This window comes from Pelecanus crispus, chromosome 5 (assembly GCF_030463565.1).
Source record: "Pelecanus crispus isolate bPelCri1 chromosome 5, bPelCri1.pri, whole genome shotgun sequence".
NCBI lineage: Eukaryota > Metazoa > Chordata > Aves > Pelecaniformes > Pelecanidae > Pelecanus > Pelecanus crispus.
In genome coordinates this window covers 62,730,177-62,757,935 of record NC_134647.1, presented here as the reverse complement: position 1 = coordinate 62,757,935, position 27,759 = coordinate 62,730,177, and the positions used below count along the sequence as shown (strand labels likewise).

The 27,759-nt window shown below is 40.7% G+C and overlaps 1 protein-coding gene across 1 annotated transcript in view; it reads left to right on the top strand.

Moving 5' to 3' along the window:
- CACHD1 (cache domain containing 1) overlaps positions 1 to 15,678 on the top strand; it is a 113,872-nt gene extending 98,194 nt beyond the window's left edge. Inside the window, exons 17-27 of the mRNA XM_075711086.1 lie at positions 3,831 to 3,953; positions 6,200 to 6,299; positions 6,422 to 6,538; positions 7,908 to 8,068; positions 8,779 to 8,865; positions 9,082 to 9,198; positions 10,153 to 10,304; positions 10,711 to 10,872; positions 11,775 to 11,852; positions 12,805 to 12,906; positions 15,440 to 15,678. Coding sequence (XP_075567201.1) covers positions 3,831 to 3,953; positions 6,200 to 6,299; positions 6,422 to 6,538; positions 7,908 to 8,068; positions 8,779 to 8,865; positions 9,082 to 9,198; positions 10,153 to 10,304; positions 10,711 to 10,872; positions 11,775 to 11,852; positions 12,805 to 12,906; positions 15,440 to 15,678 — 1,438 coding nt within the window. The remainder of the gene's footprint in view (positions 1 to 3,830; positions 3,954 to 6,199; positions 6,300 to 6,421; positions 6,539 to 7,907; positions 8,069 to 8,778; positions 8,866 to 9,081; positions 9,199 to 10,152; positions 10,305 to 10,710; positions 10,873 to 11,774; positions 11,853 to 12,804; positions 12,907 to 15,439) is intronic.
- Positions 15,679 to 27,759: the final 12,081 nt, after the last annotated feature.

Sequence of the window (27,759 nt, the reverse complement as noted above, 5' to 3'; positions counted from 1 at the left end):
GTAGATTCAGTGGAAATAGTGTATTGAAACACTGTGGAAAATCCATGGTATATGAATAGGTTTATATTTTGTAGCTTTATGCATATACAAATAATGACAGTGTATAGAAAACAAGATTGATTGGTGAGAATGTGCTCCTGGATGAACATGAGATGAAATGTCACATATGCAAGACGGGGACGTAGGAGGAGGAGAGGGATTGCTTTCATTGGGCAGTTTGGGATATGTTCCCTCTCTGCTGGTAGTCAAATAGACTGACTACATCTTTTCATCAAGATGGCTAATCTCTAATTTCCTGAAGTTACTCACAGTCCTGAAGATGTGTGTACCAGGGCGATGTTTGGAAGGGAATAAGAGGTGAAAGCAGATCTACCTAACTGCAAACAGGGGTCAGTCCACAAGGTGGTTTTAGTTAAAGATCTGTCTATACTCCAGAAACTGGGGGAGCTTCTCACCTGGGCTGTTTAAATTCAGCACTTCTGGACAAGGGCTTTCAGGAGGAGGAAGAACTTGAGGAGAAGCCTCAACTTCAACTATCTGCCTTCAACTGCCTTTACAGGATTGCAGAAAACAAATCTGAGTGGAAACAGCAGCCTATGCCTTTGGGATCAAAATCAAAATGAACATCATAGCCATATAGGAAGAAGCATTTTCTTTATTAATTAGTCTTCTATGGCTTAAAAAAAGGAAAGGGGAAATTGTAATGTATCTTCATTCAGAGCTGATCAGGAGAACCTCAGCATTTCCTTTATTCTCAGTACAGTGTAATATTACCACCAAGAGAAGTGGAGTCAGTCTCTCTATGAACATCTTTGTCAGTACTAGAATGACCCTTTCCTCGAGGGCCAGACTTCTTTTCTTTCAGCTCCCTACTGGCCAGGCCCCCAGCCTAAGGCTGAGGTTTGGTTTGAGATGTAGGCTGTTTAAAAGAGGTCAGTTTATAGAATATGTACTAAACCTTTCTAGCATAAGCTCTCCCAAGTTTCAGAAATGGTAGTTACTCATTTCGTTTTCTACACGGAGTCTCTTCCAAGACTCACTGAGCATGTGGCTTCTGCACATGCTCCATCTAAGACCCTACCAGTACAAAGGTAACTTCTAACATTGCGCTGGTAAATACAGATCACAAAGCCAGCAGAGCCTGAGACACTGCTTTTCTACTCTTCTCAGAGACGTCTCGGTTTCGTTTGGGATTTCCCACCACAGGACATCTGCCTGTCTTTTTTGGCAGGGGTATTATCAGGCCTAACGCCTGCGTGGTGCTTCTCACAGAGGAATTTACTTAAGGGAAATAAGCACTTTTGTAAGAAGAGCATGATTAAAGAATGGTTAAACAAAGTTTGGCAGATGTGAGTGTGATTCCTGGGTAAATATGACCTCTAAAGCTTATAGTCACATGTGGTTATAATCCCCAGAGAGGTCTTAGTTAAAAATCCAGAGGGGTGGGGGAGGAATCAGTAGAGTTACTAGGCATACTCACATTAGAAACTGCTGTGTGGGTTTAAATAAGAACATTAGTTTATCTGGAACTGACGCTTACTTCTCATTCCCATTTTATGTATATCTTATTTCTTTTGTGGAGGCTGGGAATAGAAGATTCATGCAAGAAGTTATTTAATACAGCTTGCATCAGCAAACCAGAGGGATTTAATGCTTTAAAATGAAGCTAAAATATTTACAGCATTCCTAATGGCCTTTTGTCTGTTAGGACAGAGCAGTAACTTCATAGCTTGATGCCTTGTCGCATACAGTTAAATGTGTATGTGCTGCTTCACTGTCATCCTTTTCCCCATTCCTTTTCTATGAAATGGGTAATGTTAAAAATAAATTAAATGCAGGTTTTTATAATCTATATTTATGAATCTGCAAATTAGATTTGACTACATCTTCGCTGTACCTCTTTAAAAGCAAACAAACTCTTCAGTCCAGTAAACAGAGTTGGTTTTACATGGATTGGGGGTTGCCCGCAGCCTCTACTTTGTATAGTCCAGCTGTGCTGTTCAGTTATCTTCTTTTTTTTAAGCATTTTTATTCCTATCTTCAGAGATAAAATTATTTGGAAGAGTAAATTTTAAAAAGTAGTAAGTCAAAGGTATCTCCTTGGTCATCAACATTGTAAGGCCCACATAGGTGCAAAGTAGTACGCCCTGCGATTTGAGGATGAGCTGATCATTCTGCATCCTTAGTCTGGCCGTGCCATCTCAGTGCCGCAGGAAGCAATCTTTGAGAATCTGGATATTAGAAATGTAGGAGTGACAGTGACTGCTCAGTAAGCCTCAGGCTACTGCAGACCACCACATAATATAATAATGCTCATAACTTGCCATAATAAGTATTAGTTACTTTCCTCTGTTTTTATATTAGAAGGGTTTTGTTCCAGAACTTTGTTGTCCAGCTGCCCAGTGGGGATTTGCACCTTAGCTCAAGTGCATTGATTCAGGAGGTCTTGCATATCTGGATGTTTCTCCTGAGGGGAAGGTGGGAATTTGCCAGGACAGGAAGTTTTGGGAAAATAACAACATAAATAGAATATACTTTCTATTTGGAGCTTTCAGCATCCAACAGTCTCAGCCAAATGTCAAGACTGTGCTTCTTCCAGGACACCTCTTGCAATTGCTTCACAGATGGCGAGGAAAGTTGAAACGATACAACTGAGCAAAAGTAGCACTTTTTTACCTTTATAGAGCTGTGAGAAAATACACTTCCATGTATCAGCCTGAGACTGTTTTGTCAGTCTTTGATGTATCAGTTGCTAAGGCAACTGTGTATATTCCCGACCTGGTGTGTAAAAATAGGAACACAAGCACATTTTCAGCATGGGCGAAATACTGGAATTCACAGCAGCTCCTGCTGCCACTGCTTGTGAGCATCTACAGCAACTCCAGGTTCTGCCCTTTCCCTAAATATGTATTTTACGGTTGCCCTACATTGGGGGAAGATACTGAATCAAAACATTTGTTAAGTGATACGGTTTTAAATGTCACTTGGCTCTCCATAGGCAGTGGGAGGCACTGTCAGGTTAACTTGAATTACTCCTGTTTAATTCCAGCTAGCATGGATAACCAGCCCCGTTAGTAGGGTGTGATTTGAAGCATTTAACACGGTGCTCATTAACCAGCACCTAAATACCACCTAGTTGACTGGTGCAAGGTAAACTCATTCATGTCTTGGCCAGCTTTTTTTCTGGCTGAAATTCATAATCACTCCTACACTTTGGAATTTTAGGGATTTAGCAAAATGTCTATGGCAGCTTCATAGTCAGGTGCTAACGCTGGGGGCTGAGCAAAGAGGAGCAGTGCAGAACATAAACACTGCCCCAAGGCAGTGGGGATTCGGGTGCCAGAAGTGCAGGAGCAGTGTCCTGTGTTCATTTGTGCGGGTGGGGAATTTTTAATCCTAATTTATGTTGCTAAATATTAAATGTCTGTAGGTGGTAGGGTCTATGTAAGAGTCGAGGGAGAACAGCCTGTGGGGAGACGGGTTGGTTGCTGGGTGTGATCCAATCCTGAGCTGTCTCCTGTCTCCTCCACCTGCTGGTTGTATGCGGTGCAATTTGTGTGGACAGACTTCAGGATTTGCAGCAAATAACTACACTGTTAAGACTGTAGCAAAGAACTACACTGTTCTCTCCATTTACAGCTGCTATAATTGTTCATTTAAACACAGGCAGGGTGAACTGAGTTTCAGTGTGGCGGTGTGGATTTGAGCTGGTCATTTATTTGCCAGGAAAGCCAGTCCCCTTTTCAAGTAGGGAACTGAGTAATTAAAATATTCATTATTAACACAGCCATGAAAGCCTTTTTCCTTTTTTTTTCCTCCCCTCTTTGCAGTGCACAGATGTCTTCAGGACATTCGGTGGCAGTAATGGGCATTGACTTCACGCTGCGATACTTCTACAAAGTTCTCATGGACCTGCTGCCAGTTTGTAACCAAGATGGAGGAAACAAAATAAGGTAGGCCATTCCTTCCAGGCAATAAATATCTAAAGCCTTTTTTCTTTTCCTTCCCCCTACACCCCCCAACCCTATAACCAGATGACCCAGAGGTACTTTCCAATTTAACTTATTCTAGGATTCTGTTACTTTCAATGTGTGTTCTCTGATTTCCACTAAAATTTGTGCTTGTTCTTCTCATAAAGATTGCATGGACTTTTTTGTTACTGAAAACCAAACTCTTATCAGCTAAGTAAACAATCTGCAGCAATAAAAAAATGGAAGATAACTGTTGTTTGGGTTTTTTTTTTTTTTTTTTTTTGTTATAGTCAGAGTTCACTGAAATCCTGGGCAAAACAAACATTATTAAATGAATACACTTCCTATTCTCTTCTGTTTGTTTTCATTTTACCTATTTAGTTACTGTGAGCATGATGTAATAATGATGATAATAGTGATGTATTATTTCTAGTTATTTTAACTATGATTATGAAAATATACTTTTGTTATATTTTTCTCAGAAATACATAGCACAGCACTAGTCAGAAGAAGTCTGATTTCATCTGGAGTATCTAATTTTATTTAGACCTATGTGTATCTTCAGTGTTCCTCTTTCCTTTACCCTTTTTTGAAAAATCACAGGGTGAGGGCAAGGGTAGACGCTGGCTTGATCTGGAGTAAGTTGATAACATGGTTTGGGCTTTGTTGTTTCTTTGTTTGTTTTTAAACCTTAAATTTGGGAAGCAAAATGGTTTTCTGTCATCCTCCCAGTTTCTTCTAGTTTGGTTTGGGTATTTTTTTATATACTTTATGGTGTATTTAAAAAAAAAAAAAAATCAGGATTTCTGTTTTGGCATTCCTTCCCCCCAGTTAAAAAACATTAGTAATCAGTGGGGGTCAGATGCTTTATTCTGTTTCTACATTCCCTAAATAAGGAATTTCGAGCATATTGTTAAACGCTTTGTTAGACCATTGTAACATAGAAGCCAGATCTAATGCTTACAGCCTCTGCATAAATGCATGCAGGTACTAAGAGACAACTATTCTAACTATCTGGCAAGCATTTGGCTTTTTTAAATGTATCTCTACTAAGCTTTTTCTCTCTGCAGTCATTCTGGGGTAATCATAAGCCTACTCATTCTCCTGTTGCCTATAGCATCTTTCAGAAAAAAGAGAAAATGCAGCATCACTACATGAATTTCTAATGCAAAACCCGAACAGTTTGGGGCAGTAAAAAAAAATCCAACTGCAAGTTTTCATTACTGTCTTGTATACCTAAAGTGTACAGTCCCATCTATTCTGTACTGGTTGCTTTAAATTATATCTGCTCTCTCACTCAGTGAGCTGATGTAGGTAGAGCTTTACATAGCAGACTGCCATGGGAATCGCAGACTTTAAAGCCGCCCGAAGTGTCCGCTGGCCCCAGGCAGGAGGCCGGGGCAGCAGCGCAGCTGCGGGGCCCAGCCAAAGCCCTGCTGTGCTGGGGGATGTGGCTGCTACCCTGCTGAGCTCTTCGGGAGCATTGAGTGGCCGCATTAACCTCCTCCCGTCTCCCTTCTGTGGCCACCTATTCTCTTGACCGTGGCGCAGGCTGTGCCGTCCCCGGTGCCGCTTGCTCCTCTGCCTTCCCCAGCGTGGCTGTCTGTGGCTATGGAAACGGGAAATGCCGAAAACATTATGGATTAAAACCTCGCAGCACACTGGTTTCTAGATAGGAGCACGGATCTGACATCATTTCCCTGAAATCACACGGGACACTAATGGGAAGAGCTGAAAAGGGAGAGGAAAGGTTGGGAAGGCTGAGAATGAAACAGGAGTGATTTATCTCCCTGTTAAAATTGAATTCTAAAGCGGGAGGTCATTAAAGGAGAGTGTGAAATCTCTGTCTAATTAGTAACATAGTAGATTAATAAACTGTTAAAGCTTTCCAAGTTCATTATGTGTCATTTATTTCTTCCCTGATCAGGCAAGACAACGCACTGATCAGTTTTCCTTTCTGTTTCTAATCAGCTCCATTTTCAAGTCCTTGATGGTCCAAGCTTGCTGTAACAGTAACAGATTTAAAAGCTTCAGGGAAATACCCGATATATTTTTTTAAAGACATTTTGGAGTGAATTTGTTTAATGGCCCTGTTATTTTAATAAATGGAAGCCTTTAAAAATTCTTCCTCTAGCTGTAAATGGAAGATCATGTTTTATTTCACCGTATTTCTCTAACGCCCGAGGAGGTCTAATGGGATGCTCTCTGCTTTGTTTGCTGTGGGGCAGGTGCTTTATCATGGAGGACAGAGGGTACCTTGTGGCACACCCAACCCTCATTGATCCCAAAGGACACGCACCGGTGGAGCAACAGCACATTACGCACAAGGTCTGGCTCCTTTTTTCTTGGTCTATTCCTTCCTTTTCTGATTTCTGAGGTGGTAAGGACTGTAGAGAAGCTGCTGTTTGTGTCTGATTTCAAAGGCATAAAATCCTCTGTTTTTCACTTAGGAGCCTTTGGTAGCAAATGACATTCTGAACCACCCAAATTTTGTCAAGAAAAACCTCTGCAACAGCTTCAGTGACAGAACAGTTCAGCGGTTTTATAAATTTAATACCAGCTTAGTGGTAAGTGTGTTTTTCTGTTTTATTTTGCTTTTGAATGTACTTTGGTTGGGTTGGGTTTCTTTTGGTGGAAACACAAATCCTTGCCAGGATCAGCAGACGAGGCTCGAAGCCAGCCTTCCGTGTGGATTGGCCTCCGTTCACCCTCTCCAAACACAAAATCAGCGATCTGGACTGCACAAACTGTGCTTGCATGAGGAGTCAGTTGACATACAAGGGATTATGGATGTGATCGCTGGCCAACTGTGGTTGATGTCTGCAAAGTCTCATCCAGCATCATGAAAATAAGTTCACAGTTGTTCAGTGAGGAGGTTCCAGCAGTAGTTGGGATTTTTTGCTTTGGATCCTCTCCTGACGTCTGGCAGCTTCCAACTCTGACCAGTTTCTCGTCCTCCTGTGACATGGGTAGTAAAAGTCTCTAATAACTTACCTTTTAACTAGGTGACTGAATAAATGCATTTACTGATGCAGTTTGCGTGAGCTTTGCAGAGTATCATTTGTCAAACTGCAGTCTTTGGAGATGTGAATGCTCTGTCATCCCTGCGGGTCATCTGTGAGGTTCCTCTTGTGCTGAGAGGTCTAAGCCAGGGGCTGTCGTCTCTCGCTGCACCGTGAATGCTGATGCAGCACCACAGATCCACCCTTGCAAGATCACTGCAGAATTATTCAAAAGATGTTAAGCTCTGTGGGAGAAGCTGCTCTTTAAATAATACTTTTCAATTATTACTGGGAGGAGAAGTTGGGAAATGAGTGTCAAAAGTATTTGAAAATTACGTCAGAATACGTTGATTTATGTCAGGTAGGCTAAAACATTTTCCCCACACTTGAAATGCAAAATAGAAAGTGTATTACTGTAAAGGAAATTGTATAGGACAGAGCAAAAACTTAAGATTGTGGCATGCAAATAGGAATCAGGAATGAGTCTGTCTACCAAATAGATCACAGCTGTACAGTGCTGTGGTGTCTTTTTTTTTATAGTACACATGCCAAGAAGTTTTCAGCAAGCGGAGCCTCTTTGCAGAGGTCACTGATGGCTGGCACGGTGGTGATGAGTCGGTGAGCAGTGCAAAAGAATGAAATGTAACCTGCTGTTGGCGGGATATTGGACTCAACGCTGCTGCCACATCTCATAATGTTTATAAGCTAAGCATATTTTTTTCTATCTTCAGCAAAGTCTTTCCACCCAGGAGTAGCTTGGAAGCAAAACTCAACAGGTTGATGAACAATTTTGTAAACCTCTTCTTTGTGAAGGCAGCACTCCCATGCATTTGTGTTCCCTCCCTCTAGGTTTCCTTGGGAGGGGGAAAGTCTTCAGCTCCCTAAGACAATGGGTTTCTTGCTACACCATTGACACAATTTGTTTTTCTCCTAGGGTGATCTGACAAACCTTGTGCACGGCAGTCACTGCTCCAAGTACAGGCTGACAAGAATCCCAGGCACCAATGCCTTTGTGGGAATCGTCAATGAGACCTGCGATTCACTTGCTTTCTGTGCCTGCAGTATGGTAGACAGACTCTGCCTCAACTGCCACAGGTGAGCAGGAGATCAGAAATGAACGGGCTGGTCCAGGCATTTACTTCTTCCCTCTTTCTTGATGCAAGGTTTATAAAACCACGTTTATTTTATAAGCTAAATGAAAACATGCATACAAAACTGAAGTGAAAACAAAATAGTTACTTTACCTATGCTATTTGTAAGAGGTATGGTGACTTAGCATACCTCTAATCCTTCGCCGTATTGTCGGTGTATTAAAACACAGGGTGGTTTGTTCTTGACTTATTTGGGTAGATAATGTTAAAAGACCACGACAGATTCAATTTCTCAGGGGCGGTTATCTGTGGATAAGGCACTTCGTTCTGGCCTAACAACACCCACGATTTTATGTGGTTTGACATAGTTTTTCATTGAGGGGATCCTGGTGCTTGCAGGAGATTTTTGTCTACACCAGCATTGTTACACGTTTGTTGCACTGGCAAGAAGGATCCTTGGACCTAGATCTGAGACTTGTCCAGGGGTTGTCTGCTTTTTAAATTTTGTGGGGTGGGTAACAGATAAGAGAGGCTCTGTTACTACATTGTCCTCAGTCCTAGTGCAGAATAGAGCAATCCCGGTGTGCCTGGGGGAAGGAGAAAGGTTACTGAACAGCCTTCTCCATGGGGAACTGCTGATACGGAGCTGCAGTGTGGGGTTAAAACCGTGGTGCAATGTCTGATGCATCTTCTGTGTGTTTTCTGCCCTTGAAGGATGGAACAGAACGAATGTGAGTGCCCTTGTGAGTGCCCTCTGGAGGTAAATGAATGTACCGGCAACCTCACTAACGCTGAAAGCAGGTGAGAACGAACCTTCTTTAGAGGAACAGCATGTGACAGAAGTTAATTAACAAAATTAATTGTTTGTTCCTGCAAACTTACAGGTGATACAGCATAGAATGGACAGTATTTTTAGTATAATTAAGCTAATATGTAATAGGTAAAAATGATGTTTTTCACTGATTGTGCTTTGACTACTTTTATAATACAAAGCTTTACTTTTTTGCCCCAATATAGGAATCCGAGCTGTGAAGTTCATCAGGAGCCAATGACTTTCACAGCGATCGATCCGAGCCTACAGGATGCTCTCCCGCAGTGCATTAACACTCAGTGCAATCAGAGAACAGAGAGCGGGTAAAGTGGCGTTCTCCATCCCTCAAAATATACTGTGTTCTTGAAATAATTAAGTGAAAATAGCTCTTCCTTACATGTTTTAAAGAAAAGAAAAAAGAAGTATGATGCCAGAATGAGATGTTATAGCACACACCAATGATGACATGATGCTGCATTGCAGAAACAGAAGACCTCAGTATTTCCGTTTGAGTCACATAACACCATTAATAGCAAACAAATGGCTTTCCCATCACACTTTGTGACTCTGAGAACCGAGGGTTGTGCAAGTGGAAGATTTGCTGTTGAAAGGACAATGAATTCTTCCTTTTAGCAAAATGGGTAGTGCTGCTATGTTTGTCTACCTTCTGGAGGAATGTGTGGACTGAAGTGTTCACAGAAAGTAGACAGTACTTTCATGGTGGTGACTTTGGAGCACTTTAGAGATGGTAGCTGCCTATCAGCTTCTAGTTTCCTGCTTCTCTGTTCTAGTCCTTGCGTTACGTAGAGCTCAGGGGCTTATTTCTTTCTTGCTAGTTATGAGCCATCTCCAGGGAACTGAGATTGGTCAGACCACAATATGTTCTAGCAGATTTCCAAATCCTTTCTTCCATTTTCCAAAGTACTGCAGAAAAAGGGTACAACCGTAGTCAGACACCGTGCTGAGAAATGCCTTATTGGAGGAGTTACAAGTAAGAAGTTCTCCCTTTGCTCAGGCTGAGTGATGTAGGAAAAAGTCAAAGCAAACAGACTTGGAAGATGCATGCTAAAGATGCAGCTTTCCTGTACAACTTCCCTTGTGGTACTTGAGCATTTTAATGAGGAGTTTTTTGTGGCCAAACGTTACATATATGAGTGTTTACAGATGATTTTGGCCTCCCTCTGTCTAGCGATTCTAAAATAGACTGAGCTATGCCAAATGAGAAGTGTTGGACTTAAAAGTAAATATGGTCGTCTTTTGCTTTTTTTAATTTTCAGGGATTGCTTTGGTGTGTTAGACTGTGAGTGGTGTATGGTAGACAGTGATGGGAAGACCCATCTGGATAAGTCCTATTGTGCCCCTCAGAAGGAATGCTTCGGTGGCATTGTGGGAGCGAAGAGCCCATATGTGGATGACTTGGGAGCAATAGGTAACTCTGCCTTTCTGAACAGATGCTGCATTTAACTGTTTATATTCAATAACATGCATTTTCAGTGTCAGAGCATGCTTCACGTAACATGTTCATCTCTTATGTTAGTGCTAAATTAGCATAAATAGTGCATCAAGCTGTAAAGAAGTAGCGTCAGACCTGTTATGGGTATTGCGTTTTTGAAAATACTGATGTGTTGCTGTGTTTGTGTAGCTATACGTTCCTGTCTTTGATGCACCCTCTGTGAATTTCTTCTCCTATTTACAGTGTGCTGTCCTGTGTGTGCACAGTTAAGCACCTAGAAAGCCATCAAGTTCTCCTCTAATCTTCAGAGATGTTGATTTAAACCTTTCTGCAGAGCATTCATGGTTTTTTTTTCCCCTCTGTTTTGTCCCTTTTAATTTAGGAGATGAGGTAATCACTCTGAACATGATCAAAAGTGCACCAGTTGGCCCAGTGGCTGGAGGCATTATGGGCTGCATTATGGTGCTTGTCCTAGCAGTATACGCATATCGCCACCAGATACATCGGAGGAGTCACCAGCACATGTCACCTTTGGCTGCGCAGGGTGAGCTGATAACTCTTGAGGGAGAAATAGTAGGGTGGGAATTTAAAAAAAACAACCAAACAAAACAAAAACCAAAACAAAAGACCCACGAAACCAACCAAAAAAAAAAACCCACCTGAAACCTCTTTCCTTGGTTTTGTTTCAGTGCTTCACCCTGTTTTATTTCCCTTTTGCCAACCCTTATAAAAGTCAGGTCTCGTCCAGGGTGCTTGTGTATTGCTGCCCTCTCCTGGGTGCAGCCAGACCTGCTGCCACCCGAGGGGAGTCTTCCTAAAAACCTTAACATACAGTTCTTGCAAGGGAGCTGAAGTTACGCTTTTTCTAGAGCTAAAACGATAAGGCCAGCTTCACAGCTTTCCGGACCTTGTCATAGCACACCGATTGTGTATGTTTATTTCTGCACAAGAGTGGTGCTTCTGGGAATATTACAGTTTTCACGCCCTTTCTGCTTGGGCTGTTTGGGACATGTCTCTTTTTACTTGTGTTCCCTGCTTCTGGTCCATGTGATGTTCATGGAATATCTATACATAGACAGATAAAACCACTGAAGCCTGAGAGAAAACTGTTTGGGAGAAGGGATACTGGTAGAAAGATGCAGAGGTGAGAAGTGTGATCAGGGCTAATTACTTCTATATTTGATTATACCCTGGCTCTATTTTGAATCAGTTCACTTTCTTCAAAACTTTAAAGCCTGTTGCTTTCAGAGGAAGATGGGGTGTATCGTTTTCCTAGTATCCCTAGTCCCATCTATCTTGGAAAAAGAGCACACCAAGCTCAGACTGCATCTCCTCACACAGTAACGCAAAGTGCTTCCACTGTATTACCAGGGTGACAGCCGTTAGTAAGATGATCCAAAATTTTTCTCTTAACAGTTGCATTTTTCTGTTTGTAATGGTGTGTAGAAATGTCAGTGCGTATGTCGAACCTGGAAAATGATAGGGACGAGAGAGATGATGACAGCCATGAAGACAGAGGAATCAGTAAGTACCAAATCACTTTGCTGTAAAAAAAAAAGTTAGATTAAATGAGCCATTTGTTTTCTTAATACACTAGAATTAAAAATACGTGAGGAAGCCCTGTGCTGATTAGCAGTAGAAAATGACAGAACAATGTTTTAACTTAAACTGTAACTTCCAGTGCACCTTTAGTGCTGAAAAATTATTTTTTTTTACTTTTAAAAGACTAATCTTGCTTATGTGCGGAGGAAGTTTGCCCGTTACTCCCCTCCATCATGACCACTTCCAGAAATAGCTCTGATGAGCTTAAATTGCAATTGTGACTGTACAGGGTATGGAAAACTCCTATCTTTGCTCAGCCTTGGGAAGGAGAGGCCAAGTCTGGCATGTACCTTCAACAAATGTGGCAGTAAATCTTACTTGCATTGATTTGGGATGCTTGTACGTCTTTACCGCTCAGTAAAAATGGCACTTTGCATGTGATACTGGTGTACTGTAAGATGAGCTGGTGCACCTGAACTTTGGGAGAGCTCCAGAGTCAGACCAGATCCCTGTCTCTGGCCCTCACTAAAATAATACCAAAGATTTGAAACTGTGTCAACACTCAAAGATTGAAAAATAAGCGTATCTGAGTTTCATGGTTTGCATCTGCTGCTTCTCCAAGTCCTTTTTAGTTTCGTTTTGAGTCGGCTTTCAGTGCTGTCACAGGCTCTTTAGCATTGGCACAGTAATTCTCTAACTTCTATTAATCCAAGCAGATGAGGTGAATGAGTTCGACTGGATCTTGATCTAGTGCACATTTAAACAGTCTATTTACTCCTACTCCTCTGTCACTTGGCGGTCTTCTTAAAAGAAGGAGTATTTGAGAAGAATTAGTTTGCAGAAAGTCTAATTCCCCTGTGCCTGATTTGTCCCACTGATGTAATTCAGTAAAAGCACTTTCTTTAAAACCAGTTCTGTTCTTTCTCTCTCCCAGTTAGTAACACTCGATTTATAGCAGCGGTAATAGAGCGGCATGCACACAGCCCAGAACGCAGACGCCGGTACTGGGGGAGATCAGGAACGGAGAGCGACCACGGTAAGACCTTGAATCACTGCCCTGGCCTCAGGTTAATGATTGCGGTTACTTGGTTTCCTTCAGATGTCTGGCACGTTGCAGATAAGGCTGCGAAAACCAAACCAAAACAAAAACCTTTGCTCCTTACTGCTTCACAGTTATGCAGTTTTGACACCCTGCAGCCGATGATACTGTCCAGTGAGGGAGCTGGTTTTGTCAGAGCGGTAGTATAGCAGCAGCTAAATGCCATGCTCCCCCTGTCTGATTTTTGGGTTCTGCCAGCTTCACCAGATGACCAGAATTCAGGCCAACAGAAATGGTACTACGTTTACCACAGTCTTTTTCTACCACCAACCCTAATAATCTGGATATTCAGTTGAAATAATGGGTGTCTCCTACTTAACGAGAGAAAGAAAATCCCTTGCAATGAGGTCAGCATCTCTACTGCTCTTCTCTTTGCCATGATGTGCGCATCTTTCATAAAATTCTCGCAACATGTGCCGGACACCTGCATTTACTGGGGTGAAGTAAGCATGGATTTAGAGACCAATGTGTCAGGTGCCTCCTTAGCTTTTCTGTTGCACATTCAGTCCATACCATCACCGCGGAGGACATCTTATGTCACCTTTAAGCAAATAACGATCAACGTTAACTGTGTACATGTATAGCAACAATGTACATTCAGCCATGTGTGTTTGCCACACACACACTTCAACCCTGTTTAGGTTCAGGGAATTTTGACATGTCTCTCGTGCCCTGAGACTAAGTTGTCTTAAATCTTGAAAGGGTGTAATGCTGTTGACTCATGAGGAGGCTTAATATAAATTAAGAGGAGGGTTAGACAAGGCAGTCTGCCACAGATGTCAGCTGTAGCTGTGTGTCATAGTGGCTGGGTATGTTTCCTATTCAATTATTAAGACAGTGGTTGCACTAATGGAATTGCTGAGGGACAGGAAATCTGAAGGCCAAAGCCTTGGAACGTGGATGAACAGATGTCTGAGAGACAATCTTGCTGTAGGAGGAATTACCCTGGATTTGGAACCAGATTACCTGTGCTGAGGCAGATTTGCTAGACTAATGCTCCTCTTGCTCCATTTCTTGTAGTCCTAGCAAATCCTTCCCATCATTCTAGTCAACATGTCAGGGTTAGCAGGGTAACTGTCTACCTAGCTCTGAAATGTGCACTTCTGTTTTTAGTTTCTGTAATTCCATCTTCTTCAAAGGGCTGCCCAGTCATCTTCCCCAATTCCTCTGTACCAGCTGGAAACCATGACTCAGACCATGGGAAATAAGAACCAGCTTTGGGTACTTAGCTTGATATTTCTAACACACTTCTTTTGGGTGTCTCAAGCTGAAAACATGACCAAGATGCTCAGGAGCACTAGTGGTTTTTCAGCTCTTAGCCAAAGCTTTCTGAGAATGATTATTTTTCTAATTAAAGCAAGATCTTTTTCCTTTTAAATTTTGTTTGTGTTTTTGCATTTAGAAATAATGAGGTGGTTTTGTTTGTACTGCAAACTGGTTTTGAGTGGTAACAGCTGGTTTCAGTGGTAAATCCAAATCTCACAGTAACTACTAGCACCTGCTTCAAAAGAAAGGGACAGAAAATCTCCAAGGGGCCTGTTATGACGAGACGGCTTCCTCATTGAGAAAGCATGATCTTGTCTTGCAAGAGTTAGCTGTTAGCTAGCTTTCTAGTGACGTAATTTCCTTAGGATATCCCAGTGAATGCGATGTCTCACTGCTCCAGTAGACGGCTGATCTGTTTGGGTTTCTTTTTTTCCTAACTTCTCAGACTCCAGTAAGGTATTTTAGCCAAAGGAGAGCCTCGCGTTAATTGCACTATGTGCGCATGCTTAGCTGGAAGTGTCAGTACTGTTTGGCTTCATGGACTTGCTGTATGAAACACTTCCCATGTGGATTCAGTAGATTTCTTTAACTGTATGTAAAGCTCACCAGCATTAAAAACATGTGCTTGGATTTTGCAAATAGACCCTCAGAGGTGAAAAGTGCTCTCTTCCTTTTAAAAAAGACAATACTGTGATTATACAGTAAGATGATGTGAAGAAGTGTTGCTGCTTCCAGATACAATAGCTGGTGATCCTTCCTAGGAAAGATGTGGTTTGATAGGAATAGAGGTAATGGTAGTGGATCCCACCTATTTCTTGTCTTTTTGTAAAACTCCAAGTAATATCTTAAAAGGTACCACCCCCAAAAAAATCTGCTACGTTTTGTTTTTAAAATCGGTGCTAGCAATTCTACTGTAACAAACTGTTGAATGCATGATTATTTTTACTGTTTGGGGTGGTACAGACCATAGGTCCCCAAAGTTTATAAACAAAGACAGTGACAGGGAAAGGGATCCATTATGAACTTACAGGAGAGGATGGTTTTGTTTGTTTTTTTTTTCTATTAATTAAAGAATATTAATTGTTTTATTCTCTATGAAGCACTGACTGTGTCTGATTCCATGAAGGGTACAGCAGTCAGCACTGTGGAATATTGCCCTTTTAGTCTTGCTTTTAATTCTTAGTCCTGCTGATTTATGTTCTAGGCTATAGCACTATGAGTCCTCAGGAAGACAGTGAAAACCCTCCATGCAATAACGACCCATTGTCGGCTGGTGTTGATGTTGGAAACCACGATGAAGACTTAGACCTGGACACACCACCTCAAACAGCTGCCCTGTTGAGTCACAAGTTTCACCACTACCGGTTGCACCACCCAACTCTTCACCACAGCCACCATTTACAGGCTGCAGTCACGGTACACACTGTGGATGCAGAATGCTAATGAACGACAAAAGAAACGTAACTCGTGAACAATGATCCATGCAGCAATGGGCAGCTTGCTTTCTGTGCTTTTCGCCAGGAGCAATTTAACTAGCTTCCTGAGTAAACTGTTAGGCATAAAATCTTTACATTTTTACAAATGTAAGGTTGGCTCTGAAATGGAAGGGAAATGTGCTTGATGAATGGACCTGCCATAACATTTAATAAAATGGAGCAGGAGGCATGTTAGACCTCCAAAAACGGGGACGCAAGTTTATACAGCAGCTGAAGCTTTGGAAACCCTGTTATGCTGAGCCAAGAGGAGAGAGAGAGCTTAAGAGAGCCAGAGATGATTCGGTTTCCTTAACTGGAAGAGCAGAAATGTGTGCAGCTGAAGACTAAAAAAGTGCCAGATAGAGGCGGCGGGGGGGGAAGGCTGTTGGTTTCTCTGCAGTTTGTTTCGCACGTAGAAAGTTCACTGCTCCGACAATTGCTGTATGGAACCTGGGACAATGCATCTCAAGATTTTTAAGTAAAGGATTATTTTTCTACTATTTATTGAACTTGAAACTCTGGGGGGAGGGAGGGGAGAAAACATGTTAGCAATTCTCAACAACTACCACATATATTCTGTGATGGTGAAGTGGTTCTTCTGAGGAAGACATCTGTTTCTTATTAGCTGATATTCATCCACTGCCCCACTCTGCAAAAGGGAAAATGAAGAAGTTGTTTCTGATGTGTTTACATTATGAATGCTTTCTCTTCCACAATTGTTTTCTGTAAATATTACAACCTGATTTATATTACAGTATTTTCTTCCTATTTGCAGAGGACAAGTCCTGTACTGTGTTACTAAAATTCTGAGAATTCTGCCCATAAACCTCTCCATCTTTACCTCTTCGATCATCCTTAAAGGTTTCCTGTGTGGAAGTAATAAAGAGTTTATTTAGCATTAGTTACCAGAAAATTCCAAATGAAATCTGTGCCATTCTTTTGTTTCCTTAGGACACTGTCAAGATCAGAAGTAGGGATAAACCAGTGTTTTGTAAAACTTGGGTTACTGTGGAAGGTATCTTTCTGAAATCATAATTTTAAGCTGCTGCTCTTTGTCTGAAATTTAACATTGCTTGGTAATTCAAACAAAGATTAGTCAATCTGTCTACAACACAGAGCAACATAATTATAAATCAGTTTTAAATCACAGTGTTGTATTTTAGATTCACATTTTGTGATTACAATGATATAAAAACATTCTTGCACTGTGCATATGATAAACATCCATTTATACGTAGTTTTTTTAAAAAAAATCACTTGTTTTAATTAATATGGTACTTAATACTGTATTATGTAAAAAATTGGTTCTTAAACAGTACGGTAAAATAACTATATGTGTGATACCAGGATACCCCTTTATACTATGTATAAAATTAAAATCTCTAGTGAAATAAACTGTATATAAAGTATAGCTCTGTGGATAACTGGCTAGATTGAAATTATTTTGTCTCCATTTCCTTTAATTTTCTGTCTGAGTGTTGTAACAGGAGTGAAACATCTGGGCACATTCCTCTTATTTTTAGAAACAAACTTGAAAGATCTAAACTTTACATAAAAATGACAGTATTGTTTTAAAGCTTTTTTTTTTTTCAGCCCATTGGTCATTATTTGGGAAATGAACATTTCTGGAAGTGGTCAGCCACTGCATAGACTCACCAAAGCCAATCATTTAGCTTTTTTCTTATGTGCTACTGAAAACTCGGTTGCACTGGATTTGCCATTCTGCTGTGTTTGTGTAGGATTGGTTTGTGGGTTTTCAGCTGTAGGAATCTATTAAGCACTGCTTCATGTTCTCAAAGGGCTGAATCTGATGCTCTGTAACAGTTTGTGTGTCAATCTGTAGACCCAGCTTGCTAGAATTTCTAATCTTGAATCCAGAATAATGCTGGTTGTTGGGTAATGGACAAACAGGCTGTTTTGTCAGGTTTGCCTTTAGAAGAAGATGCATTATCTTAATATTACTGCTAGACCAAAGAACAATGTACCCAGCCAAGAAGCAGAATTTTTAAGCATGAAGGGAAAATAGCTTTCAGTGTGGAAACTGTTCAACTATATGTAAGTTTTAACAGCAGTTTGTGTGAAACATCAAACAAGATGCTTTGTTGGTTTCCTAGTCTTATAGAACTCATAAATGTGTTCTCAGTAAAACTCAGAGGTAAATCAGGTTGAAGTTCTACCTAAGACTTCATCTGTTCAAATCTGTGCATGTAACAAAAAAGCTGGAATTCAGCCCAAACCGTTACCACATGACAACAGCGTCTTTGGAAGTCACTGACTTGTAAACCGGAATTTAAATTCTATGTTGCCCATCTACATACATAGGAAGGAATCTTGCTATGCGGTGGCAGTTCTTGAACTTGAGTATTTGCTTCCCAGTCGTGGGTGTTTCTTTTTTATTTCAAGCAACATTAGAATAGTTTCCTTGCATATAAAATAATAGAAATAAAGGAAAGCACACCTTTGGCTTGATCTGCACTGCCTGCCTGCTCTGGTGCTGATGTTAACTTAAACCAGATAAGGCTAAGGAACACATTTGTAGTGAGAAGCACATTATTAAGTCCAGCTCCAGTTTAACTGCAGTGTTAAACACAGGTTGTTTGTATACATTTATTAACCCACACTGGCATATTCTTGTACTACTTTTCTGTAGTGGGAGAAATCATTTTTGTTTAAAATGTATCAGAAAGTAATATGAATAAGCACATACATTGTGAAACACAATAATATTAATTATTTTCGTAACTACAGTACTGTTTCAGTGGAGAGATTTCTTTGTTGTTCTTCACATTACCATCCGGGCAGAAACTGCTTGCAGAGTTCTCTGTTGCAGGCCTGCCAGAAATACCACTAAGTGTTGCAGAACTCCTCTCTTCAAACAGCTATCAAAAGTCACAGCAGTCAACCCCCCTCGCTTTTACCTTTAAAAGCTTTTGTAGAGCTGCACCTCACTGCTGCTTCATCACTTTTGTTCTAGGACATACAGGCTGTTCTTGATTTGTGGGGTCCAGACAACCTTGGTTATACTTGAAGTAATGAGAAAAGCCAAAGCTTTTGCTATTAAGGAATAATTGCAGGAAAAATCCAGATCTAGAGGTGTGCCAAATCACAACTTCAAATGCTGACAGCTAACCTTCTCCCAGCAGGAATAAATGTAATGCTGGTAAAGGTACTATTGTTCATTTAAAACAAAACCTGATAGTGGATGTAATCGAGGTTTCTAAGAAGCTGCACGACAGCTCTTCGATTTTTATTGCCTGTGTTGCTTCCATGGCCTTCCCTCCCCATTAGGATTTTACTGTGTTGACTGGGGAGCAAGATCATAAAATGAACAGTTAGCTGTCTGACTTGGACTCGTATCCTGTATCCTCCTTACCTATAACTGGTAGACTTTATGGCCATTAATTTTCCACTTGTTTAATTTTTGAAACTTAGTTGCATTAATTTCCTGTAGGTTTTCTTTCATTCTTCCAAAAAAAGTTCTTTTGAAATGAAAATGAGTGTTGCCTTTGGTTTGTGTTCATTAATGTTAAATTAACTCAATGCTTTCAGTATTTGAGCACTGTGAAGTGTATTGATTTCTCCTACATGTAACAAGCAGGTCCTCCATCCAAGTAACCTATCTGGCCTGCCCAGAGAGAGAGAAGCTGTTCATGTGTTCCGAATATATTGCTTGGAAAGTAATTGAGATTATTTTTAAAAATTTGTTTACGCTATTGCCTTGATAAAAAATGTGACTTGGAAAGAAGAGTATGTTACAATTTGCCCATCAACATTTTATAAGGCCACTTAAGCCATGAAATATTATCTTTACCCTTGCCCTTGGCAATGAGAGAGAGGGCAGATGAGAATTCATGAGATGTTCACATGTGCAGCAGTAGTTGTGACTATAACTGGTCAAAATGGGATCTCTAGCTTTCAAAGGCTTTATTCTGTAAAGTGACCCAGAAACAGCGATGAGGATAGAAAGTGTATTTGTCAGACTACAAATTACGGTAGTAAGCTGGCAGCAAATATGGAAAAGGGGGGAAAAAATAGGATGCAGAAGTCCTGGATGAGCTAAGAGTGCAGGTAACCTACAAGGCTGTATGCAAATGCAAAGATTAATTTGCAGCGTTCACAGCTCTTAGCTACCCATTTAACTTGTTTTTAGAAGAGAATCCCAGCTATGGCTAGGATTTTCAAAGGAGCCTGCACCAGGCTTTCCGTGATGTTTGGAATATTAATTCCTACAGCAGTTAATTTGGTAACTTGGGTTGTTTTGCTGTACAGTCCCCCCCTTTGCCATGGACCCTAACTATGAAAAAGTAATATAAGTGCCATAGAGTATTTCATATTACTTATTTGCAGCACTTCTGTGTGATGAGAGGTAATTATTTTCTCTACTTTATGTGCTCTGAACTGAGTCACGGAAGGACCTTGGCCCAGAAGGGCTTGCATTTCTGAAGCCAAGGCTACAGTGGAATTTAGACACTCAAGTCCAAGAGTGAAGTCCTCCAACCCCTGCCTTGTTAGTGAAGTGCCAAACATAACTGGTATGTTTGCCAGTGCATGCACAGAAATGCTGCCAGTTTTATCTCCGTAGAAAAGCCTGATGCTTCCCTGCCTCTGTGTCATTTATATCGCCTGCTTTGGATTGTGCTTTTCGAGGTTGGGGGATGCAGATCCTCTGCCTGGGAACCCAGAGGAGCCTGAACTGGCAGAAATACAGAGCATATCTAACACTGCACGTGAACAGGTGTTTGCAAAGTGAGTTACTGACTTTGCGTGGCAGCCTGCACTAGAACATGCACTTAACTGCTTGCCTGCACCATTCCAGGCAAAGGCTTAGTCATGTCTCTCTCTCTTCTGCAAACTTCGTGAGATTTTCAGTAAACAGTTGATCTACTAATAGGTTGAAGGAAACTAAATGTTTGAAGTACAAAAGGGTTTCCTTCAAATAATTAGATCTACTCAGTTTAACCAAGACTTTTGTTGTAATGCAACGCAATTCTATGCCCATCAGAAAGTGGCAGTTGATGGCAGTTCGCAATAGCAATGGCCTGAGCAGAAGAGAAGCATGAATTTGATGGCAGAGGCAGCACATTTATTAGATCTGAAAGTTTCGCTTTGAGCTCACAGATGAATCATAGTGGCCTCGTCTAAATTCTGTGGAAAAAAATTTACTGTTGTTATCCCTGGGCTGGTTTCATTAGTGGTAGCAGTAAACGGTACTGCTCTTGGAAGCTGGGAGCCAGCAGTAACAATTATGTTTTGTTCTATTTTATTCTACATCTTTATAGCTGACGCTGGCAAAAACACCAGCTTCTTGGAGCACTGCCTGAACAAGTGCTCTCCGCTGTTATTGCCACTAATGGAACAAAAATAGTGATAGCAAGGAAGGGAAACTATTGGCCAAAAAGCATAGTGCAGGAACCTTTCTACCCCACCCTCCACCTGGCAGCAAAAGATGAGGGTGCAAGTACAACAGCTGCTCCATGGATAAAGGGAACAACCTCAGCCTCCGAGACCATCCAAGTCAGCACTTCCTACAAACAGCATGTCCACATGAAAAAATGCACAGAAAGAGGTGGTGCTGTGCCATGCCAAAATTCTTATAAAACTGGCAGTCTCTCCTCTTTAAACCTAGGCACTATCACACCAGTTGAACAATGGGCCAGCCTTGGATTAGATTGCCAAATATTTCCAGTTTGGTCAACATTGGTGGATTTTTCTAATTTTAAAAGTCTTCCACTGCACCTAGAGGTAACTAAATCAGACAGACACCAAGATAGGTTGGCACTGAGAACTGCAGGAAACTGGGAACTTGGTCAAATAGTTTTAGTATACTTGTTTTCAGTTTTCCAACTTCCTGATGCTTCAACAATTAATTTGCTCCCAATATCAATTCTCTTGGCATAATGTATGCAAATCACATGCAATTGGGAGAGATTAAAGGTTGAGTAATTAAACTACATGATCTAATTCCTGCAAAATAATAATAACCTCTTTAACTGTGTTTGTTTCCATTGCAGCTTAACCGAGGAAATCTCTATAAACAAGTCAAAATGTGTTACTGCTGTAACCTCAGCCAGAGAACCTGGATAACAGGAAGGGGATAGGTTTTTTTGCTCCCCATGGAAACAGAATGAACATGTAGAAGTCAGACACTTTAAGTGTGTTTATAGCAAAATGTCATGTTGCATGACAGTTTCTATGGAAACCTTTTTATAACTCAATGGCAGAACATTTTAAAGTCTCATAAATTTTTTAAGAATGCATTGGGAAAGTTTAGCTTGCATTACATCCTTTATGCCAGTTTTCCATATTTAACAAGTTACAGCATTTTTAAGGACAAAATATTGTGGGGGTGTTTCAACTTCCAACTTCTGCTGGCAGGGATAAATCACTGACTGGTTTATCATATCCAAACAAATTGCTGGTAAGATGCCTGTTCACGCCCAGTACATACTAGCTATTCAGTTAATCACGTCAAAGATTTTCTTCAAGTTTATAATTAGCCAGATTTGTAGGCACTGTAAATGAGATAGCAATGGAGATGTACCGATTTACTCTACTGAATGCTTTAATTCAGTATTATTTCACTATTTTTTGATTTGAAATGATTTCACAATTTCCTGTGAACTATCAATATCACTTTCCAGTTCCTAGAAAATAGGACCTTATAGAGAATCTGAGAAAGAATTATTTGAAACTACAATTTGCAGCATGTTAGCAGGTTAGCCAATAAAACTACTCTGGGTAGGAATGCAGGGTTGTATCTGCTTTTGTGAGAAACCCGAGGAACCTTTTCGGTTTTTTAATACTAAAATTGCCAAAATGTACTTTCTGCCAAGAATCATAGAATGCTTTGGGTTGAAAGGGACCTTTAGAGATCATCTAGCCCAACCCGCCTGCAGTGAGCAGGGACAGCTTTAACTAGATCAGGTTGCTCAGAGCCCCATCCAATGTGACCTTCAATGTTTCCAGGGATGGGGCCTCCGCCACCTCTCTGGGCAACCCCTTCCAGTGCTTCACCACCCTCATTGTAAAAAGTTTCTTTCTTATGTCTAGTCTAAATCTATTCTTCTTTAGTTTAAATCCATTATTCCTTGTTCTGTCACAACAGGCCTTGCTAAAAAGATTCTCCCTATCCTTCCTATAGGCCCCCTTTAAGTACTGAAAGGCCGCAATAAGGTCTCCCCACAGCCTTCTCTTCTCCAGGCTGAACAACCCCAACTCTCTCAGCCTGTCCTCGTAGGAGAGGTGCTCCAGCCCTCGGATCATTTTTGTGGCCCTCCTCTGGACCTGCTCCAACAGGTCCAAGTCCTTCTTGTGCTGAGGGCTCCAGAGCTGGACGCAGTACTCCAGGTGAGATGTCACCAGAGCAGAGTAGAGGGGCAGAATCACCTCCCTCGACCTGCTGGCCACGCTTCTTTTGATGCAGCCCAGGATTCGGTTGGCTTTCTGGGCTGCAAGTGCACATTCTTGGCTCATGTCCAGCTTTTCATCTACCAGTACCCCCAAGTCCTTCTCCGCAGGGCTGCTCTCAATCCCTTCATCCCCCAGCCTGTATTGATATCGGGGGTTGCCCTGTCCCAGGTGCAGGACCTTGCACTTGGCCTTGTTGAACCTCATGAGGTTCACACAGGCCCACCTCTCCAGCTTGTCCAGGTCCCTTGGATGACATCTCGTCCTCCTGGTGTGTCAACCGCACCACTCAGCTTGGTGTCGTCTGCAGTCATTCTGCATAAGAAGTCATTGCTAAATTTGAAGTTGACTCTGAATGAGGAAAAATAAAACCTATGCAGGGTAGAATGGTGATTTAAAGTGGGGAGGGCATTGTTTTAGGAGAAGGTATTGCTGAGGTTCCCCTGTGAATATATTGGCCTTTAGGACCATTTATTGAAGAGGACTGTACTTATAATAGTTGTTTGATCTTACTTGCTCTTGTTCTTAGTTATTATTCAAGAAGCTGGATTTGTTTTGTGGTGGTTTGAGATTTACTCTTTTTTTACTGTCTTTAAATATAACCTTCACACAGATTTGCTAATGATATGCATTAGGCAACAAAGGTTATAAATTCTACTGCAAAGACCACGATTCCCAAAATAGACCATTACGTTATGATTCAGCGTAATGATTTCCTCAGAATAGTTACTCACTTTATGAGTTACATCTCTTACCTCTTTTATCTTTTTACTGTTTATTTGCAAACCACTGTGTTACAGAATGGAAACTGAGAGGTTGCTAACCAGTCTGTTACTGAGATAATCCATCATTCCTAACACACTTAGGAGCAGTGTAACAGCAAGATTAAGTTTAATAGCTATCAGGTTCCACTTAAAAAGAAAATGTTCAGCTGTGGGCACAGTCACTTGAAGTGTTTTTGCGTCTGTATGGAAGAATGTTTCAGGAGTAAAGAAACATCCCATTTTTGGTTATACACAGCAGTACCTGACAGATTCCAGTGACTGTGAGCTATGTACAGTACATAAAAGGCTCCCGCAAAGGAGTATGAGCAAAGTGAAAATAACTGTTTATTGGCAATGCAACTCTGAATGAAGCATGTGGCTGTTGTGGTCTCTGAAGCAATCTGTTGCCCATCTGGCATCTCTTTGACAAGATGGGTACTGCTGGGATGTGATTTGATGGACCTGAAGTCTGATCCTGTATTACTGCAATTCCTAAGTGCTTGAGGAATGAAACATTAATCAAAATATCCCTGGTATTAAAACGAGCTTAGCAGTTAGTTGGGAGGACTTACCGTGTCACAATACCTGTCTCGACAAAATTGCAGTCTAGACATGCTGAGTTATTCTAATGGTTAATTAGTGAATTGTAACCCTGCAGAACAAGCGAAGCCTGAGACTGCGGTAGCTGCAGAGGGGGGTTACGAAGTTTTTGCTTCATCAGAATACTAAAGGTATCAGTTGCTTATTGTGCTGTTTTAGGTTAGTAATTTGATATGAAATTCCCTTTGTTTCTTAATGATCCCTACGGTTACTGCACTACAGAATGTTACACTGAGAATGCCAAACATATTTAAATTTGTTAGAAAAACAGTGAAAGGAACTTCTTTGGGCACCTCTGCTATATTTTGGAGGCAATATGCATTTGTGAGATAAATAACTGAGCATTTAGATGGTCATCACTGAACTAGTTTCTGGTGCTGGCAACTGAATCTACACCTTCTGGTTTCAAAATTTCAGTTTCCAAACAAAACAAAAGGAGCAGCTAGAGCTTGAAACAGTAGGCATAATATAGACTAAAGAGAATGGTATTGTTTACACTTTGTTCACATGAAGTGGTGCTAGCAACCAGGGATTTTTATGGAAGCTTCGATTTTGCAGCAACTGATGGATTCCACACCCTCACTGCAGGAAGCATACCAATCACCTGGTTTCAGGTTTTAGAAAATTGTTTAGATTTCTCTTCCATATAAGAAATCACTTACCTAAAGAGCTCACAGATACATTCCTAGTATCTTGTATACCTGGGAACATCAGATGGGTCTTTGAGATCCAGCAGATGTTCTAAATCTTGGCTTTTATTTTATCTGCACAGATCTGAACTTGTTTGTACTTTTGAACATGGACAATTATGCCTGAGTGCATCTTTAATTCAGAAAGAACATTTGTGACACCATTCTGTTTTAACACTCTCATCCCATAAAAATGAAAAAATATATATGTCTTGTATTACTTCAAAGCTGCAGAAGCATGGGTAAATTAATCTTCAGCTTAGAAGAGCTACAAAAGCAACTGCTGTGGATGGGTACATTACTCTTAATTAACAAGGAATTTAGTGAACTAAATTAAATTACTGTGAAGTGTCTTATCTGTATAATAGCATCAAGTCAGCAGTGCACCCAAAGTTACGCTTGCAGATCATTATACTTTTCTGCTATTTTTTAAATAGTGCTTTTTGCTTTTGCAGCAATTTTGAAACATAATGAAAGTGCATTAGAAAACTGAAGACTGTTTAGAGTGCAAAGCATAAATATGTAGGGCTTTGTTTTGAAAGCAACATAAAGTGAGTAACAGTATACACGTACAAACATATGCATACAATGTCTGCATAGAGAAGGACGGTCTGGTAATCAACAAGATGAAATTTTTGAAGAAAAATACATACATGGCGTTGGCTCACTGTCCTTTTCCTCTCCTGGGTACAGCTGGGTGGGGACTGTTACCACTTGCATTTCATCCTGAGTTCCACCATCTCAGCATCTTCCTGAAGATGTTTCCTGCTCCTGCAGATGCAGCAGCACGGAGTCTTGTGAGAGGGTTCCCTAACCAGTGTCAGTTCTCACGGCATGGGTTAGCAAGGACTGTCTGAGCTTGCACGATTTATTTTCACTGTTACAAAGTAGTTAGCAGTTAGTTACAAAGAACACAGCTGAGAGCAGTAATGGCTGACCTGAAGGAGTGCTGACCAAAACCAGCACAGAGGACAGTAACCTGTGCTACCAGCCCGGTGTTTTGGTACTTCTGGCAGAAACTGTATGGTAAAATGGGAGAATTCCTGAAGGCAGAAGATTAACTCGTCAAATGAGACAACTGCCTATCTTATGCATTGGATAGGTTTGTGGAGGTTCAAAGGAGGCTAGATTGTTGGCTTGCACAACCTCTATACTGCATTCATGTGCGCACTGAGGCTCTGCGGGGGGGTCCAAAGGACTCTGGCGTTTTACTTTATTGGTGCCTAATTTTGATTGTTCTTTTATTTCAAATTATATTTTAACTCTCCAGGTACCTGCTTGAGGGTGCGCTGTAGTTCATAACAGGGATGATATTTGGGTTCAGAGGGAATATATCCTCAGGTCAGATTGGTTATTGGTGCTGATGCCTGTTTGGCTGATTTTGGTTGTCATATGAGGTGATGTGTGGCCTACCTCCTTGCTGATTTTCATGGACCACCTCCACGGACAATGGCAGTATCTTTGATCTTTCCTGCTCTCTTCCTGCAGCACTTTGTAGTTGCCTTTTAGTGCAGGCAATTCCTTAATCTACCTGTGTAATGTCAACTACCTGTATGCAGAATGAAATGTGAACATTGCAGGGCAAAAGAAAGATTAATACTTTTACCTACAAAATACAATCTTTTAAATATGTATCTCTAAGCAAGAAAAACACTTAGATTTCTCTGGAACTATTTACAACTAATACTGCAGTAGTTTTATTTTTGCCATTAATATCAAACTATTAATTTCTGAACTATTTCTTTTAGCAATGCAGTTGAAGTTTTAATGACTTGCATTCAGATACACCTGCAGCCTATCAAAAAAAAAAAAAAAAAAGGCAGGCAGCTTTTGAGAAGGTAATCATATAGGTAGGATTAATTATCAGTAGCATACAGGTGAACCAGAGTGTCCACCTTCAAACTGGAAAAATTAATGATATAATTAATTACTCTGCTTTCACTATTTCATTAGCTTCACTAAACTGTATGATGTTTGAGCAGATCCATAATTTCTACTGTAATAGCTTAATCTGGTAATTATTTCTGAGGAGATAGTTACATGTTTCGGTATTCCTAGCAAAGCAATCTTTTTCATGGTCCCAGAATAATTTACATCACATAATCTATGATATGCTTTGGTTAGGTTTTGAGGAGATGGTATTTATTATCCCTACTTCAGTTTTATAGCTTGACCTGAAAATCAGCTTGTAAATAGTCACTAGTGGACTTTTCACTCATAAATTTTTTATCTTTTCCAAGGATAATTTTATAGGTGGCATGATTAATACTTTGTAAATCCTTAGGACTTAAGAAGCTCACAGCTTGTGCTGGAAAAGATATTTCATAGTTTTAAAATGCAAATCTTCATCTGAAATTTGAAAAAAACAGCAGCTATATACTTATTTGTCAATTACATTTCTCAAAGAATGGTGACCTACGAAAATCTTGTTTTCCTAAGAATATGAAATTTTCTTTAGATCAGATCTCACACTAATAATTTGTTATAATAGTTTTTCCTGTTTCTTGGCTTAAGTATGAAGGCTAAGCTAATATTATTCAGGAAGGCTGAATTTGGCAGTTCGCAGATTCTCCCATGACAAATACATGA